We start from the raw sequence: 17,837 nt of genomic DNA on the forward strand, positions 1-17,837 counted from the left end.
GCCCGAGTCTGACCACGGTCATACTTTACCAATCCAATTCCAAATTCATGAGATATATTCCTCCTTGGAATACTCTTAAATAATCATAACAACCTTCATCATTCTCGTTTCATGCCATCCAAATCCAATTGTCTTATTCGGAAAACACTTATTTCACATATAGACAATACTGTAACAAAATGATCGAACGATCAGAGACAAATAAAGAGACCGAATATAAAAGGGGTTCTAGTAGGTGATCGAATGCTCAGACAAAGAAGGAAATCGAGCGCTATTGAAAACCAAGGAATATAATTAATACATGAGAAGGAACGAACGATCATCGACTAGTTGACTTTTAAGAAATACCCAACGCTTTACAGTTTGAGCCGAATGCCTTAGAATATAGGAGTTCTCTTCAATAAAGCAAGTGCCAGTACAAGATCAAACACTCTTCTGGGTAATCAAGTGTCAGTATAAGACCGAACACTTTTCCAAGGAATTAGTATTAATGTAAGACCGAGAACTACAAAGACCAGAGTGCTAGTTTATGACCGAGCACTTCTTACACTACAAGAAAAATCGTTGTTACCTACAGCCAAAATCCGTATGTAAGCTCAAAAATCCGTATATAATATGATATTACATACGGATTATATACGGACAAAAATCCGTATATAAAAAGAGCGTAGGTAAGTTATATACGGAAAAATCTGTATATAAATTATATACGGATTTTATATACGAAAAATCTGTATATAAATTATATACGGATTTTATATACGGAAAATCCGTATATAAATTATATACGGATTCTATATACGGAAAATCCGTATATGTATGTAATATGATTTTAGCTTTAATAATACATTATTCCTTTCAATGACCGTGTAATTTATATTTCATTAAAATTGCAATAACTTGAAAAGCATTTTCCACTAAAATATGATATAAATTACAATTTACAATGAAATTCATGATGTAAATAAAAGCAATTATATGTATTGATGCCAAAAAAATATCATTAATAGTACTATATTTTTCTTCATACATCTATAATAGACAGAGCAAATTCATTGTCAAAGTCTACATTTCAAATTCAACTACAAGAGTGGACTAAAAGCATAATAAGAAAGTTTAAAACAAATTGCCGAAGGAGTTGCTTTGGCCACCAGTTGTAGAAATCTTTTCTGCTACAGATACATTCCTCATTTGCTTTGTAGACTTGGNTTGCTTGCCATCAGAAACAAAACTAGCCAAAACAATCTACAAAAATAGACACCACATTTAGAGGGCAAACAAAATGACAAACACATAACATGACTTTTTTTTTGTTACTTAAACCATGCGAACTTTCACCACTATAATGAAAACTATTTAATAATTTATGAATTAAAATTTATTAATATCTGAAATAATTTTTATTATAATTATAAAATTAAAATTGATTGTGAATTAGAATAATGTTTTATCTATTAAATAAAAAAAAATGATGTAATGATGGAAGATGTATAAATTAATCGGATACCAATCCATGAATAGAAGTCTCGTAGACTCATGTCTTAGCTATTTGGCTTNGTCCTGTCAATTTCATACTAGAAATATAAGAATCACATCATCCAATTAACAAAAGAAATTGAATGGAAGAAACTCAATTTAAACATATAAAAATTATAGTAGACAAAAAAAATTAATAAAACTCACTTAAAAATGTCTAAATTTATGATAACTTTAAAACTTAATTAAGTCATTTAAAATTCATAAAACCACCTACGTTTAAAAGTGTCATCCGAATATATAGACCATTCTTTGCTTGCCTAAAGTATGCAGCTCATGGATCACTATCAACATCCATTGTGATCTGCATGAAATTAAGGGAAGAATTTAGTTTAATGAATCTCAAAGCTTGTGTTCATAACAAGAATACATGATATAATGTCATGTCAATTCCTAGGTGTTTACTTTACAAATGCTATACTGAATTTACTAGACAAATGCTATACTGAATTTACTTTACAAATGATACAATTTATGAATTTTTATTAGAAGTTGTATTGCAGAAGATATAGCTTATTATAGTTACCAAGGCTATGAAACGCACTAGTAAATAGTAAACACACTAGTTACCAGACCTATATCCAAAATCTTCTAAAAATAACTTTAAAAACCTTCACACACTCCATGCCTNCACTTCAAACAGGATATTTCTAGATACATGTTAGGAGCACGGATACTACATTGGAAAACTGAAAACAATATTGGGCCACTAGGTTAGAGATAAAACATATTCCAAAAACCATGAGATAATACACTCGTAAATTTAATCTTAAAACTAAAATAAAATTAAAATTTTAATTCACAGTGAAGAATTCATGTTTCAAAAACGAGCAAAGGTCACTGTAGACATAAATATAATAGAATGCTAAATGTCATTTAGTTATTGAAGCTTCGATTGAGTATCTAACAATTAACATGTGCACGTATCCAACACAGCTAGCATTTAGAAGTCTCCATGCTTATTACATTACAAGTTGAGCATAAATTCCATCAACTGACAACAACATTTCAACAACAGAGTCTAACATTATCACAGAAACTAGAACGGATCATAGAACCATCACACCCCTGTCTAACATGCACAAAAATATAATCAAGTTTTAGCATCAACTCTTTATTAAAAGTNCACATAATATATAACTAAAAGTTAACCATTTTCAATTTTGAATATAATGTTAATTTTAATGATTCCATTTTAAAATACTAAACAAAAAGATTAGCCTTTAGCAGAGAAACATATTTACATATGATGTTGTTTACGTAAAGTCACATGTGTAAGATATAATCAAAACAAAAAAAATATGCTTCAAATGTTACATTACGATAGCAATAAAACATACCTTATAACGATTTGTGGTATCCTTCAAAATTTTATTTGAGGCATGCCCTGTGTGAAGATCACCATTAGCATATGGAGGGTCATCATGAAGAATAAAATTTGCCTGATCAGGTAATTTAGAATTGGTTAATGCGTTCAAATAGCTAGGAGTTAAACAGGTGGGAGACGATCCAAAACTTACTCCATTATTTTTCTCAACAACTTTCTTGAATACTTGATTCTCTTCCCAAATTTTCTGAATTTCAGGCTCCATTAGTGAAGAATTAGCTCTTATAGCAAATGTTGACTTGGGAAGATCANCAGTGTGCTTGTATTTTCCATCTTCTTGTTTGACTCCTAAAGAAGTAAACAGGACACACAACAACGAATTAGAAAAAAAGGAGTCCAAAGTAATGTGAAATAGAAAATAGACTACCATCTGAAGCTTTCTTTCTTGCCATTACTGACCCTCATGATCTTCACTTTGAAGAACATATATTGTCCCTGGAATAAGTACAATAGTATGATACATTTGAGATAGATCCCACTTTAACTGATGAGATCCCTCGGGAATAAAACAAGCCAACGTAGTTAGTAAAATGGCTTAACATATGTAAACAATAAGTCATACTGTTAACCAAAGAAAAAAAAATATTGTTAGTCAAAACACAAGGATAACAATGACAGTAGAAAAAAANGTGAATAAATTCTGTAAAACTGAAATGAAAACACTTATAGCTTTAATTTTGAACATCTCACTCTCAACTTATCCCCTCCTGCTGCCTCCACTCTCGAATCCTAGACAAAACAACCATCATTAGTAAAAGAACTTGTACTTCTTAATGAGAAATATGTTTGGGAGAAACAAGCTTCGAAACTGAGATAAGATTATACTTAAACTATGGCATAAAAGGAACATCAGTTTGATAACCCCCTTATGTGTGGCTTTATTCTTTATACCATTTGGTAGATTCACGATTATGCTATTAACATATTCATAAGACAAAATTTTCCAAACTCATGCTAACATGATTAGTTACCCAGAGTTAAGAATCCAAACATTATTACTTTAAATTTTCATGGGCAGTATATCAAGAAACTTATTACCTTGATCTGTGAAGCTTAAAGAGATGGTTTTAATCTGACTAGCTTGAACGTTTGCATCAGTTTCATTTGGTTGTTTTATCAGTCATGAAGACATCTCGAGCCTTTTCCTCACAAGGTCCACACCTTCAAACACCTACAGGTCTCAAGCAACCCTTTTCCAAAAACATGCCCAATCCAAGCCATATTTAACAAAGTAATTAACTAAACCTAATATGAGTGCACTAACCTTGGTAACCCTCGTAGGAGGTGAGAAGATGCAATGGTGGTTATGGAACAATAGCTCGGTCACGCAGCGGCTACGGTTTGAGCTTTAACGAGTCCAACAACTTAAACCTAGCTTTTTCTCGAGCTCGCGAACCTCCTCACCTTATCACTCTCAAAGAGCCTTCATCGTCGTGATTGACATCACCGAATCACATTTTGCGACTTCATTTGTCCTCGTTACAGGCTTTTCCACCGATTACATCCTCATTTTGGCACCGTTTCACTGATGTAGTCCTTGAATCGTCCTTTTCCACCGAACACACGACCTAAATCACATTTCTCACCGAACAATCTTCCTATTTTTCACTCCGCTTCGAATCTTTTCCTCTCCCGGAGTATCATCGTGAACCTAGGGTTTTCTAGGCGTGTTCCTCCTCTTTCGAGTTCTCTTGCTAAGGCCCTTCATCGAATCCGGTCGTGGTCTCACTGTTAACTCGTGGAGGAAGCTTCAAGAAGTCCAAGGAGCCTCTTCCATAAAGAGGGTTCTTCGTTGAGAGCAGAGGAAACCATGTTCTGGAATAAGAGGGTTTCCTAATACAAATACCACATTATTTTTTTTTTAATAAAACTTCTCCAGATCCGTATGTAGTTTCAGTAGGAAAGATTCCCTTCAACTATATACAGATTCGAGCCCATTACATACAATTTAATCCTTAGAAATCTTTCCCACCATACCGCGCCTTGCTTATATACAGATATTATATACGGATTATCGGTGGATAAAAATCCGTATATAAAATTCGTATATAATTTATTTTTCTAAATCCGTATATAAAATTCGTATGTAATATCTACATTACATACGGATTAAAATCCGTATGTAAATATCAGTGGGTAATTTCAGTTTTTCTTGTAGTGTTAAGACCGAACACTCTTCAAGACCGAGCACTCAATAATGAATATCATATGTGTAAGACCGAACGCTACTCTAAGAAGGACAATTAATATGAGACCGAGTACGTCAAGGGCCGAACGCTCAGTATAAGACCCAACGCTCTTAAATAAGTAATTTATTCTGAATGACTAACTAAGCAGTGTATTTAAGTTTCAACATAATTTGTACAAGACTGATCGGTCTTCAACTGATTCCTACAAAGGAAATACAATCCAGACCGATCGGTTTAGGGGAAACCGAACAGTCCTAATGACCCTCGGCTACAAATTCAAAATTTCACTAAGTTAAATAACCCTATGGATAATTTCATGCCAACATCAAACATGCATTACTCAAACAACAAAAATCATACTTCCATATTTAATTTCAAATCATACAATCATCAATCATATACTCATAAAATCATGCATACAAAAATCTTCATAATTAAATTTATAAGCTTCTCTTACCTCTAATTCCAGCTAATCTTCTAAGTCTTTAAGCAGTTGCTCCTAAGGCTTCAAGATTCCAAAGTGCTCCAAACAAAATTCTGATCGATGCAAATGGAAGGTCTTGTCGCCGAGAAGATTTAATCTAAAAGGAGTAAGGTGATCGAAAGAGAGGAGGTGGTCAAAAATCTAGAGAGAAGGCTGAGGTTTCTAGAGAGAAGGAAGAGAAAAATGAGTTTTCTGGAAGTTAAGCTTGAGGAAGAAGAAGGGTTGCATGCAGAAGTGGCACCGGTTTTCAAAATCTGACTTTAAATACTTCTTCAATTAAAACTGCTTGGTCCACTCCCTGCACGCCACATGTACTCCACTTCCTGAAAATTCTCATTTCCCTCTGCTGCCACACGATTCCCGAAGGCGGGGAATTAAATGCAGCTGCCCTTTTGTCTCCCACTAACGTGGGGAAACTAAAAGAACAAGACACCTGTAACCCACTAAGGAGGGGTATTTAATGGGGTGTGACGGAGAGAATAATAGCAAAATCAATGATGTAAAGTTAAAACAAATTTTCCACAGATAGGCATGGAGATATATTCAACCATGAAGCTTCTTATTGACATATATGATTTTAAACAATCATTTCTAGAAATTTATGAACACAAGACAACTCTGCAACATTCAGAAGTAAGGAGTCTCAAATATGAACCTAAAAAATGGTGGGAACTACATAGATAAGAAGATAACACTATAATGGAAGATCACCTGAATGGCCTAGGAGGCGTCTCTAAAACAGCAAAAAGAATATTTCTTGATCATTTTATAATTATCCCACTCATCCACATTTCACTTTTAATCTCATTTTTTCTTAACCTAAACCTAACATTTAATCTCCTTTCTCATAATCAGATTTTAAAATTCAATCAAATTTTTAATTTGAAATACAATTTAGAAACTTATCGAATTTTAGAATTCGGTTTAGTATCGAATTTCAAAATCTGAAACAAGTGCCTTTCAAATTTTAAAATTTGATAAATATTTTTTAGTATTGTTTTATTTTTTTAAATTATTTATATATAATTTTATTTAAATATTGTAAAGATCTAAAAAATAATATTTTAGAAGTGGTAGTGATTTAAAAATAATCAAACTTAACTATTTTTATATTAAATTTTTTTAATATAAATAGTCATATGAGGAACAGATTTTATTATTTTAAAACACAAAATCTAAGGATAAAAACTTAATTTTATTTTTTAGTGGATAATGGTTATCCGCGGGGTCATATGGTGTAACATCCACACTCAATCCGTTTATAAGCGAGTATTAAAATATGCACTTTCTCCAAATAACTGTGGATACCAACTATACATCGCGGATTTTATCTGCCTGCATGTGCATATTTTTTTTCCCTTTTTATAATCAAATTTTCACTCATTTAACTTAATTTTTTAATTCAAAATTTAAAATAATAGAATTACCACTTTTTTAATGACACATGTGTTAAAAAAACACTGTCAGCATGTCAAGTGCTACAATGCTTAGCGCCGTCCGATCAATTTGACAGAAAGACCCTATTTGATTCAATTTTACAAAAGTAATAAGAATCCAATTGAAATGTCAAAAACGAAAAGGTCCTATTTAAAATTCTAGACAAAAATAGAAACATACGAAAACAGTAAACCTTATATTAAAATAAATTGTTTTATATTCTGTATATGTGTACTGTCATAACGATAATCCTACATAGAGTGAAATATGATAGTTTCCCTATATGACTATAATATATTTCGATATGTTTTTATTGATTAATACTTATGTAACTTTTATTTGATAGTTTTTTTTTTGTTATTAAGATAAAATGTTACAAACATAGTCTAAAATATTACATAGTAGTTATGTTTTCAAATGCTTTTATTTTCTAACTAATTGGTATCAATAATAATTAATAATATGTAATGTATTTTTTAATTTTATTAATGTGGTTTATATTACATATTTAGTATAAGTATAAATTTTACATCTTTATAATTAATAAATATTTTAAAAAAAATTTGGTTATTCTAATATTTAAAATACACTTTATGACCAATAATAATATAACACTTATATTCTGATAATTTTAATTTATTTGACTAAAAATTTAATATATAATTAACTTTAATGATGTTATGTGATATATTTTAAATTTTAAAACCACTATATATTTATTAAATACATTATTTTCTACTTTAAGCTTACTTACAATAAAAAAATTTATTATTAATAAGAACATTATTTTAAGGTTCATGTACCTATATGTGTATATATATATATATATATATATATATATATATTCATACTCTTTTTCTTCTCTTACATTCATATATACGTGCGTATAAGCCTTGAAAACTAAAGAAATTCAAAAGAATGAGTTACAAGATGCTATTCTTTCAATTTTTTTGTTTTGCTCTTCTATTATCTTCAGGTAATCAATTTATTTATGTTTTGTTTAATATGTTTTTTTTAGTTGTAAGTTTTCTCATCCTACACACTTTATATAAATAAAATGAGATATATTATTAAATTATAGAAATTAAATTGTTAGACATGAGTTGATAAAAAAAAAATAAAAAGAAAGTTGATGTAGATATATTTTGTAATTAGATTTTGTATGGATTTCAGGTGAAAGCAAATCCACACCAACACCTCCTGCAACAGTATGCCACTCTGGAGGAGGATTTTGTTCCAGACCTGATGGTTGTCACAAATTTTGTATATTCTTTGGCCATAAAGGCGGTGTTTGCGCTTTAGGTGGTGAAATATGTTGTTGTAAAAATTAAAGCATGTTTCTGTTAATACTTTTAAAATAAGTTTTTTATTACTTTATTTGTGAGACAACTTTCTACATAGCTCTCTTAATTTAAATTACTTCAATCACTATACATTTATATTCATGACTTTTTTATATTTATTTTACAATTTTATTATTTAAATAATTTTTTAATTTAAAATAATTATTTTATTATTTATAATGAGGCAAATTAAAATTTTCCAACTATTTTATTATGACAGATAGATTTGTTCCATTTACTTTTTGATAAGATATTAATACTTAGACAATGTTTTTTTATAACATTTAAACATCCTGTCATATATAAGCCAACAGCCAACGAAATCGAAATAGATTAAGCTAACACTCTTTTGTCAATCTCTACTATTAAAGAAAGAAGTTACGTATGGATAATAATATAAGCGTAATATTATTCCTATGAAGCTCACAATTATGAAAGATAAAATATAATAAAAAGAAGGTAAAATGTAAACTTTATATTGAAGAAAAAAGTTTTAAACCTCTTTTTGGTCTTTAAATTATGAACAGATATTCAGTTTAGTCTCCGTTTTTTAAAATGTAAACCTTTGATTCCTATGTTATAAAAAATGTATTAAATGAGTCCTTTTTTTTATGTTCATGTACAAAGAGCAATCTAAAATGCTGTTATTATTAAGAAACAAATTAGAGCAATATAAAGATGTGACAGTTGTTAAGAAATAATCAAAAACAGTATTTCAAGTCGAAAAAGGACTCATTTGATACATTTTTTATAACTTAGGAACCAAAGATTTACATTTTTAAAAACGGGGACTAAACTGAACATCCGCTTATAAGTTAGGAAAAAAAAAAGATTTAAACCAAAAAAAATAATTAAAAGTAATGAATCATTTACTATGATTTTTTATTTTATTTTAGTATCATGACATTTTTAGCATAATAAAAAATTATAAATGGTACAGCATTCAAAATATCTGGGAAGTGCCCAATATATATCTGCACTGAGAATCACACACATATATAATTTAGTATTTTGAATTGGTCATGCTTGTTAGTTTGAATGACTTATATGGATTATGGCACTTACAAACAAGAGACTTCATTGAAACTTTTGTAGCATTATGAAGGCAGAGAGGGTGAATTATATAGCAACAGAATTTATCCTAAAAGTAAAGAGATCATCATAAACAATGTCTATTTTTTCTGTCACTGAGTTTCATAGGTATGAGTATTATAGACATGGTAAACAATATACTACAGACTACGAAAGAAATGAGAGGGAGAGAATAATAGCAAAATCAATGATGTAAAATTGAAGCAAATTTTCCACAGATAGGCATGGAAGTATATTCAACCATGAAGCTTCTTATTGACATATATGATTCAAAAACAGTCATTTCTAGAAATTTATGAACACAAAACACAAGACAACTGTGCAACATTCAGAAGTAAGGAGCCTCAAATATGAACCTAAAAAATGGTGGGAACTGCATAGGTAAGAAGATAACACTATAAGGAAGATCACCTGAATGGCCTAGGAGGCTTCTCTAAAACAGCAGAAAAGAACATTTCTTGATCATCTTTATCAAGCTTTGGAGCAACCACCCATTTGAGTTTCTTATATCTCAGTATTTCGAAGGCCTTCAAGTAATCATACAAATCTTCTTTCAAGCAGAAAAAACTGTCAATCCAAAGCAAACCCCCTGGCCTCAGAACTCTGTCCCAGTCATACAATATGAACTCAAGGAGCACAAAATCAATCCATCCATCAAGAAACCTAGTTGTGTGAATCAAATCCAGGGTGTTGTCAAAAAATGGAAGCCTCTGATTAATAGTCAAGTAGAGAGGAACAAGTCCTCTCAGAGCTATCATTTCATTGAAGGGTGCTCCAAAATTGATTGTGGCAGAAACTATTGTCACATTGAATTCCCTCATCCTAGCAGCAAAAGTCCCAGTTCCAACACTGAAGTCCAATCCCATTCTGATCTCTCCTGGCTTAATTGCAAGAACATCTGATATAAGGAAATCGGCTGTCTGGTTTGAATCAGATTCCAGGCTCATCCATCTAGGCATCTCATGGCTGGTGAGATTGAAGCAGTGTGCACACTTGAAGAATCCCTTACCAGTGGTGTTGCCAGCGAGACAGGCAAAGTTCTTGCACCGGTATTGACTCCATCTAACATTTCTATCATCAGGGAGTTTCCACAATGATTCAGTGATGGGAAATGGTTGGTTGTATAGCTTAGGGGCCCTTGAAAAGCACCTTCTCCTTGGTAAAGGATCACAGCCATGAACCATGAGCTTTTGAGCCAGTTTCCAATCATCATTGCAGATCTCTCCAACATCATAATCCATGTATTCTTCAAGCTCTTCCTTCATGGCAAAGCACGCATGGCCTATGCTGGTGAAGCTTGCATTAGCACCCATAAAATTTTGTTTTCCTAATCTGTTAGGCTTGATCCTGACATACTTCCGAATCTCTTCTCGCAGAAAGTAATCAGCTGGTTCATCTGATCGTTTCTTTCTTCTCACCAAAGGATGACTGGTGAAGCTATCATTTTGCTGATTATTCCCTTTATTGTGTTGATGAGACGTCGCTGCTGACTCAAGAAGTCCTAATATATCAGCAAGAAATGAAGCTTGCTGGAATGCAAATGATGATGATGATGGATCCTGTTTTGTTTCCCTCAGTTTTTCCATTTGCTCTTCAATTTTCTGAATCACAATTTCAACAGTTATCATCATCACTTCATTTTCATTCCCCTCAGGATTCAGATTTGAGTATAAAGACTCAGTACCGAGAAATGATTTAAAAGAGAGAAACTTGGACATGGCCGTAACAGAGAGGAGAAGAGCAAGAGCACCCAGTATAAAGATAAAATAGTAAACACTTCTCCACTTTTTTAACTTAGTATTAACATTCTGTTTTGTCATTCCCTTATCTTCAGGACTGTGAATATCGAAAGATTTCATGTGTTCTTACAGAACCCAAAAGTACCAGAGACAAAGCTCTCAAACCGCACACACCTTGAAGTCGGTATATGCAGTTTCAGATTAACAAATAACTGAATATTTGCAGCTCAAACACAAGATACTCATACAACCTTAGCATAAAAACTGAAGTTGAAATAAGAACAGAAAAACAGATCATGAAATTACCTTCAAGTTGATTACTTTGAAGCTGAGAGTATGTTCTCATAATTTATAGAAACAACATGATAAACCAGAATGAACAACTGGATGCAAAGGATACTGAGATAGATTATTCCATATTCTACGTACATTTATAAATAGAGTTTGGCACTTCTATGGTGCATTATCCAAGCACTCTTTTATTGATTGCTTAACAAGTACTTAATTTCAATAAGCCAAAAGTGATTGTCAACCCACAAACCTATCTTGCATTTCAGGTAATCTCAACTTGCTGAAAATAATATTAACAATGTGTGGTGATTATTCAACTCTAGCACAGATATAGAGGAATGCCAATAGCAAGAAACCAGAAAATACTACTGAGGATACACAGCCATAGTTAATGCCACAGCTTAAAGAACAAGCTGGCGCCACATGCATCACCGCGTTTAGATCATGTAATGTTCTCAAATGTGTAGTGCAACTTAAGTAAGGCTAAAACACAATTCACTACTTAAAGCTGGTTTGCACAAAACTAGATAAACATCTCACGATTGGAATACGACAACGTGAATATTGGCCAAAAACAAAGAAAAGAAAGGGGCAGAAAACCTTGTTTGTCCCGGGAATGAATGAGCTCGAAATGAAAGCTGTCTAGTAATGACGACAACCCCATATGGGTCCATCATTTGAAAAACGGAAAACATAAAGTGTACCACAAGTTCTCAACCAATTTCTTAGCCAAATTAGAGAAAGTTAATAAATAAATAAATAAAAAATTAAAACCCCACAAAAGTGAAAGAAAAAGTGTAATATTCTCACCAAGAGATTCCACACCACTAGGTCAAAGAAACCAAGCTAGAACAAGTAGTACCCGTTATCCAATGTCAAATCGTTACCAAATCATGGTACTAACAAAACGCGATCGCGGATAATTTTCCCTAAAAAAGTAACATTTGGTACAAAGTCCGTCCTTTACCAATAATTCTACACATGTTCCCACCCCCCACCTCTTCATTTTCATCTCAATTTTTTTTTTTGAAATAAAAAACCCATCTCCCTTTTACAGGGAAGATTTACATTTTGCATAAAGTTTTGATACAATTTTTCTGAAACGATTTCAGTGACCCAGTCTGATCAAAATTGTAGTTTTATCTCGTCGAGGCCTAAAAAACGAAACTTTTTTTTTATTACATTCAAGATAAAACTGCAATTTTGAAAAGAAAACATTACTGGATGTTTTTCATCTAACTTTCCCAGTGAAACCAAAACCCCGTAAGAAAATTCACCTCCTCCCCCTAGCATCGGCGGCGTACTGCGATAGCGGCACGACCTCCTGAAGCGGCGTGGACAGCGGCGTGGGCATGGGGGAGTTCCGGCACACGGGGCAGGAGCCGTTGAGCTTGAGCCAGGGGTCGAGACAGCAGAGGTGAAAGTAGTGTCGACACTCGGGCATCATTCTAAGCATCTCCGAATCCTTGTACTCGCAGAGACAGATGGAGCACGTGGTGTCGTAGCCGCCGTCTTTCGCGAAGGAGAACTTGGGGTAGGAGTTTATGACGGACTGTTCGAGGCCGGAGACGGCGTCGTTCTGACGGGCGCCGTCGTCGTCGTCCTCGGCGACGAAGATAACGCGCGGGAGGACGATGCCATCAGGGGCGTGGGGGTTGTGGCGGCGACGGCGTTGGTTGTTGTTGCGGTGGCGGAGGGTGCGGCAGCAGAGGTAGGAGGAGAGGATGAGAGTGGAGATGAGGAAGAGGACTCCGAGGGCGATGGCGATGGAGTAGCCGAAGCCGAGGTTGGTGAAGTAAGGGGTGGGGGGTGGAGGGGAGAAGGAGTTGAAGGAGGACATTGAAGAGAAGAAGATGAAAAAGAAAAAGAAATAAAAGAAGAAGAAGAAGAAGAAGGATGAGTTGGGAAATTCTCCATTTGTGAAAGGAGAGGGGAGGGAATAGTGTAAATGTATTATGTGTTTGTTGTGAGGGCCAAAGGAGGTGGGTGGGGGTATTAGCTGCTGCATTTAATACTCTCTATTATGCTTTCAGGAGCCACTCTACTTCCACACCCCATTTAATTCCTGTGCTGGATTCACCATAACGTGGATCAAACACAAGCACCACACTCTCTGCTTTTATCTCTGTCAACCAAGTCTTTTTCCTTCTTCAACTTTCCACTTTTTTTAATTTCATTATCACTTTTTAGTACATTCTTAAATTAAAAAATAAGGTATGGAACTTTGTTACTTGCAGTTACTAAGAGACAGTTTGGTTTCGATGGCCTTTTGTTGATGGGGGAGGTGAAAATTTTGAACTTGGGCGTGGCTCGGATGAAAAGGATGTGTTGTGGAGCGAAAGGGTGTGTTTGACAAATCATACAACACTTCCGAGGTAACTGGAGCTGTATGTGTACACGCAATCTATTCTACGGATTGCTTGTTTTGTTGAAATTAACGTTAGTTGGACTTCTCAACATATGTTTTAAACTCACTCTCGCTACCGTTGGTTGGGTTGGGTTGGATCAAGGTGTATCCTCAACTTTGTTACTGATTCTATTATGAACTGCACAAAAGAAGAGAGCTGAGTTGGTAACGAATTATTAGCCCATGATTTAAATTAACTGTCCATTAAGTTATTAATACAGACTTAACCCATAAGAAAAGAAAGAAAAGTCATACCAAACGGTTAGAAATTTGAGGAGGTTTCAAACTAAGTTCTGATATCAGTAATTTATTTTGTTCCGTTTCTATTTATTACATAGGAGTTGGTAACCTCTTATCCTTTATCTTCAAGCATTATGCCATTACTTAATTTCCACCCTGCTGCACGACTGAAGGCATTGTTCCATTCCATCCTTGGTACCCTTATTCATGTGAACACTTTATCATTTTTAACATTGTCAATCAATACCTTCAAATTAAGGACAGGTTCTTTTTCAACCTTATTACTGGAAAGTCTTTTAGTATATCAGTTCTAGTCACAGTTGGCTATATTGGGAAGAGAACATGTATGTATCAGGTTCAAGGCTCAAAGCCATGTTTTGATGTTTGGTCAATTCAAAAACAAAATTTAAATGGTAAGAAAATCTTATTGCGGAAACTGTATATAAAATAATATCAGTAATTTCTGTCAAATTCTAATAGTCTTTATTTTCTTTTTCTGTTAAGGAGGAGAATGGCTTGCTGACAAGTAGCTTTGCAGTCTTATCCTGGTTAGTGACTTCTTATGAACTCAGATAGTGATTTGCATGTCATTGAGAGAAACCTTTTAAATACTAATTGCTTAACCGGTCAAGCAATCACATACAGACACACAATTGTTGGAAGTTCGTAGAAATATTCTTTGAATAATACAGCTCAACTGATTCATAAATTCTCTCATTTTCTATTCCACTCCCTTTGCCACAGTTGGAGCAGAGACTTGCTCAAAATAGCATTGAACCTTTCCACACACAAACTATGTTCAGTATAATATAAAGTTTGCACTCTTCAGACAATTAATTAGGAGCACCAAACTGAAGAGGAAATCATCACATGATCTCTGATTATATAATGCAATTCAAGAACAATTTGACTTTTACTGATGTTAAAACACTCACCTGACCATTAATTACTTCTATATTTCAGTTCTTATGCTTACCAGAAGATCCAAAACAACAATACTATTTTCAATGAGGAGAGAAAGAAAGAAAAACAAACATCCCCACAATTTCAAAAATGAACACCAAAACAACACAGAAAACATCTCATTATTTTTGCTATAATAGTTACACAAATATATTCAAGGAAACTAAACTAAACAAAATCAACACATGGACCACTAAAGTTTAACCTTCCGTATACAACTCTGCTCCTTAATAGCCTGTGTTGAAATATTAAAAGTGGTGGAGCAGTTCATTTTTACAACAACATGTCTCTTGAACAAGTTCAAGATCTTCACCTGCCCGGGAACTCTAGAGAAGCTACTCATAGTCATCAACCCGGAACCCAGATCCGTCGTAAAATCCGGGCTAGAAACCACCCGATCGGTGATAACATCAATGGTTACATTCATCCGTATTGTTCTTCTAGCCTTTGCCCTCCCAGGTGGTCCTCTTGCCTCCCCCACCATGACACCACGATAGTATAAACTGGTTGTCGTGTTGCTATACCTAAATGATGCAACGTTGGGGTTTTTCACTGACACATCTGCCACTAGGGACATGTTGGCCCTGGTTTGAAGGGTCATGGTGTTGGAAAGTTCTAGCTTTGTGATCCTGACCCCGTTCATGGTGATCACAGGGTCCTTGACACGAAATACTGTGAAGATCAAAACTATGATGAGTATTGCTAGGAGAAGTAGAGAGATCAATGGGCAAGCACATCGTTTGATGAGTTTTTTGTGAGCTTGTGTTTTGGGGTGAAGAGAGGAGTCATGTTCTTCACTGCTTGGTCGCTCTATTGCTGGGGCCAAGGGTCTTGCTTGCTCCCTATCTACCATGGCTGGCTTAATTGGAAAATGGAATTTGGGTTAATGTCGGAAAACCAAAGTTGTGTTTGTTGTGTTATTTATGATGTTTAAAAGACTTAATGTGTGACCATGTAGGTGGCAGTGTGGGTGGGGCCCATGTTTCATAAATTCTGTTGACTTTTTTAGTAATGAGTCCACGAATTCGTTTCTGGTTGTGCAGAAATTTCACCGCTTTGACTAATTAGTTTCTCCAACCTCCCACATAGTACCATAAGGGTTAGAATTGGATGATTAATTTTACCTATTTTTAATAACTTTTAATTAGTAATAAAAAAATATATTTAAAAGAGTGTTATTAGTGTTTTTATTAGAATAATGATAGTTAAACAATATTTTTTATAATATTTAAACATCATTTATATGTTGTTGTCATTCGGTGATTCGTTCAAAATTACTTTACGATCAATAATAATAATCATGAACATCACTATGTCATTGAATGACTCATAAATAATGTTCAAATATTGTTTAGTATCATTATCCTTTTATTATTGTAAAATTATAAGTATAGAACTCAATTTAAGAAATAAGATTGTAAATTTTGGCAATTTTTATACGTTTTGGTTAGAAATAAAGAACGTATATTGAAAATGAAGATATGACAAAAACATTTCTTAACATTTTTCTATATTTGTACATTTTGGTTTTCGTGAGTAATCCTCATATCAGTGGAAGAAAAATTTGTGCCTAGTAAGCTTGTGTTTTAGTTTATTGCTTACTTACAAAGAAGGTATTTTTTCTCTTTCTTTTTTCACTATCAATGTAATTTTATTTCATAATATTTTATTTAATTTAATAAACAGTTAAATTCTATCTTTAATTTAGTATCAAAAATTAAAAAAAAACGTTTATCTTTGTGAAATTAATTAGTTCTATTGTATTATTGGTTATTTTCTCTCTCTCTCTCTCTCTCTCTCTCTATATATATATATATATATATATATATATATATATATATATATATATAACTATTATAACTTAATCACTTGAAGTCTCCAATATTATAAAATATGAATAGACTTTAAGCAATCTTAAAACTGATGATTTTTCAATATTAAGAAAAATTAATTTCTATCAAAATGAAAATTACATTAGTAAAAGATTGTCCTATATTAAAATGACTTGTCATTTGTTCAAATTGAAGCATTTTCGGACATTATAGCCAAATGAAGTATTTCGTTTGTCTCAAAATAATTATAATTTAAGATTTGTTTTATAAAACTAAGATTAATAAATAAATTAATTTTCAAAAACAGTTTTATTAAAATATATTAATTTTCAATAAGAACGCTACTTTTATTCTCTATTAAAAAACAAATACTTTTAGGAATTATTTAGCAGTAAATTAGAGAAAAAATTATTTTTATTAAAAGGATTGTATATGTTTTTATTCTTTAATTTTAATTAAAGATTTGAAATTAGTTTTGAAATTTTGGTTCAATTTAATTTTTAATTCTAAAAAATGTGAATTTAAATTTTTAAATCAAATTTTATTAAATTTATTAAACTTTTTAAATTTTAATAATATTTAATTACTTACATATTTGTTAATTTAAAAGTATATTAAATAAAATTAACAAAAATTGTTAAAAAAAATAAATTTATACTTTTTAAAATAAGAAACTAAATTAATTTAAAATTTTGAAAGTTAAGGAATAAGACATAGTTAATTTTTATTAAAATTATAAGAATATTAATTTATGTTTCCCTTTTAAACGATAAATTCTTATAAATAGTTAAGTGAAGTAGGTTTCCCAAGTTTGGTGAAGTGTGTAATAATTCTAATTGTTTACGTTGTGCTTGGGGGAAAGCGAAGACTCTTTCATTGACCACTTTTAATTTGGTT

The 17,837-nt window shown here is 32.6% G+C and overlaps 4 protein-coding genes across 11 annotated transcripts; all 4 read right to left on the reverse strand.

The window, feature by feature from the left end:
* Window positions 1-961: 961 nt before the first annotated feature.
* LOC106773195 (isoleucine--tRNA ligase, chloroplastic/mitochondrial-like) lies at window positions 962-4,787 on the reverse strand. 5 transcript variants are annotated; one of them, XR_002669733.1, is made up of 6 exons: window positions 4,188-4,787; window positions 3,962-4,084; window positions 3,057-3,652; window positions 2,877-2,978; window positions 1,754-1,840; window positions 962-1,245 (listed from the first exon to the last, which is right to left on the reverse strand). XR_002669733.1 is itself a non-coding variant. In XM_022786384.1 (6 exons), exons 2-5 carry the CDS (start codon window positions 3,384-3,386, stop codon window positions 1,811-1,813), a joined length of 351 nt encoding a protein of 116 aa, XP_022642105.1. In that variant the 5' UTR covers window positions 3,387-3,652; window positions 3,962-4,180; the 3' UTR covers window positions 962-1,245; window positions 1,754-1,810. The 5 variants fall into 5 exon arrangements, 2 of the variants coding, with proteins under 2 accessions (XP_022642105.1, XP_014515396.2); XR_002669732.1 differs by having other exon boundaries at window positions 3,962-4,094; XM_022786384.1 differs by lacking the exon at window positions 4,188-4,787 and having other exon boundaries at window positions 3,057-3,211; window positions 3,323-3,652; window positions 3,962-4,180.
* A 4,694-nt stretch (window positions 4,788-9,481) lies between these two features.
* LOC106773163 lies at window positions 9,482-12,417 on the reverse strand. 4 transcript variants are annotated; one of them, XM_014659866.2, is made up of 2 exons: window positions 12,309-12,417; window positions 9,482-11,069 (listed from the first exon to the last, which is right to left on the reverse strand). In XM_014659866.2, the coding sequence occupies exon 2, from the start codon at window positions 11,052-11,054 to the stop codon at window positions 9,876-9,878; it is 1,179 nt and encodes a 392-aa protein (XP_014515352.1). In that variant the 5' UTR covers window positions 11,055-11,069; window positions 12,309-12,417; the 3' UTR covers window positions 9,482-9,875. The 4 variants fall into 4 exon arrangements, with proteins under 4 accessions (XP_014515352.1, XP_022641674.1, XP_014515353.1 ...); XM_022785953.1 differs by lacking the exon at window positions 12,309-12,417 and adding an exon at window positions 12,099-12,278; XM_014659867.2 differs by lacking the exon at window positions 12,309-12,417 and adding an exon at window positions 11,514-12,278.
* On the reverse strand, window positions 12,393-14,215 carry LOC106773185 (RING-H2 finger protein ATL67). The gene has a single exon (XM_014659898.2). It carries the CDS (start codon window positions 13,504-13,506, stop codon window positions 12,772-12,774), a length of 735 nt encoding a protein of 244 aa, XP_014515384.1. The 5' UTR covers window positions 13,507-14,215; the 3' UTR covers window positions 12,393-12,771.
* Window positions 14,216-15,147: 932 nt separating this feature from the next.
* On the reverse strand, window positions 15,148-16,177 carry LOC106773188 (late embryogenesis abundant protein At1g64065). The gene has a single exon (XM_014659902.2). The coding sequence runs from the start codon at window positions 15,959-15,961 to the stop codon at window positions 15,302-15,304; it is 660 nt and encodes a 219-aa protein (XP_014515388.1). The 5' UTR covers window positions 15,962-16,177; the 3' UTR covers window positions 15,148-15,301.
* Between the last annotated feature and the right edge of the window lie 1,660 nt (window positions 16,178-17,837).

Source organism: Vigna radiata, chromosome 9 (genome assembly GCF_000741045.1).
Source record: "Vigna radiata var. radiata cultivar VC1973A chromosome 9, Vradiata_ver6, whole genome shotgun sequence".
Lineage (NCBI taxonomy): Eukaryota > Viridiplantae > Streptophyta > Magnoliopsida > Fabales > Fabaceae > Vigna > Vigna radiata.

Bases quoted from the DNA above. Each gene is read 5' to 3' on its own strand.
- LOC106773188 (XM_014659902.2), bottom strand. From the start codon at position 15,961: ATGGTAGATAGGGAGCAAGCAAGACCCTTGGCCCCAGCAATAGAGCGA.
- LOC106773185 (XM_014659898.2), bottom strand. From the start codon at position 13,506: ATGCAGCAGCTAATACCCCCACCCACCTCCTTTGGCCCTCACAACAAA.
- LOC106773163 (XM_014659865.2), bottom strand. From the start codon at position 11,327: ATGAAATCTTTCGATATTCACAGTCCTGAAGATAAGGGAATGACAAAA.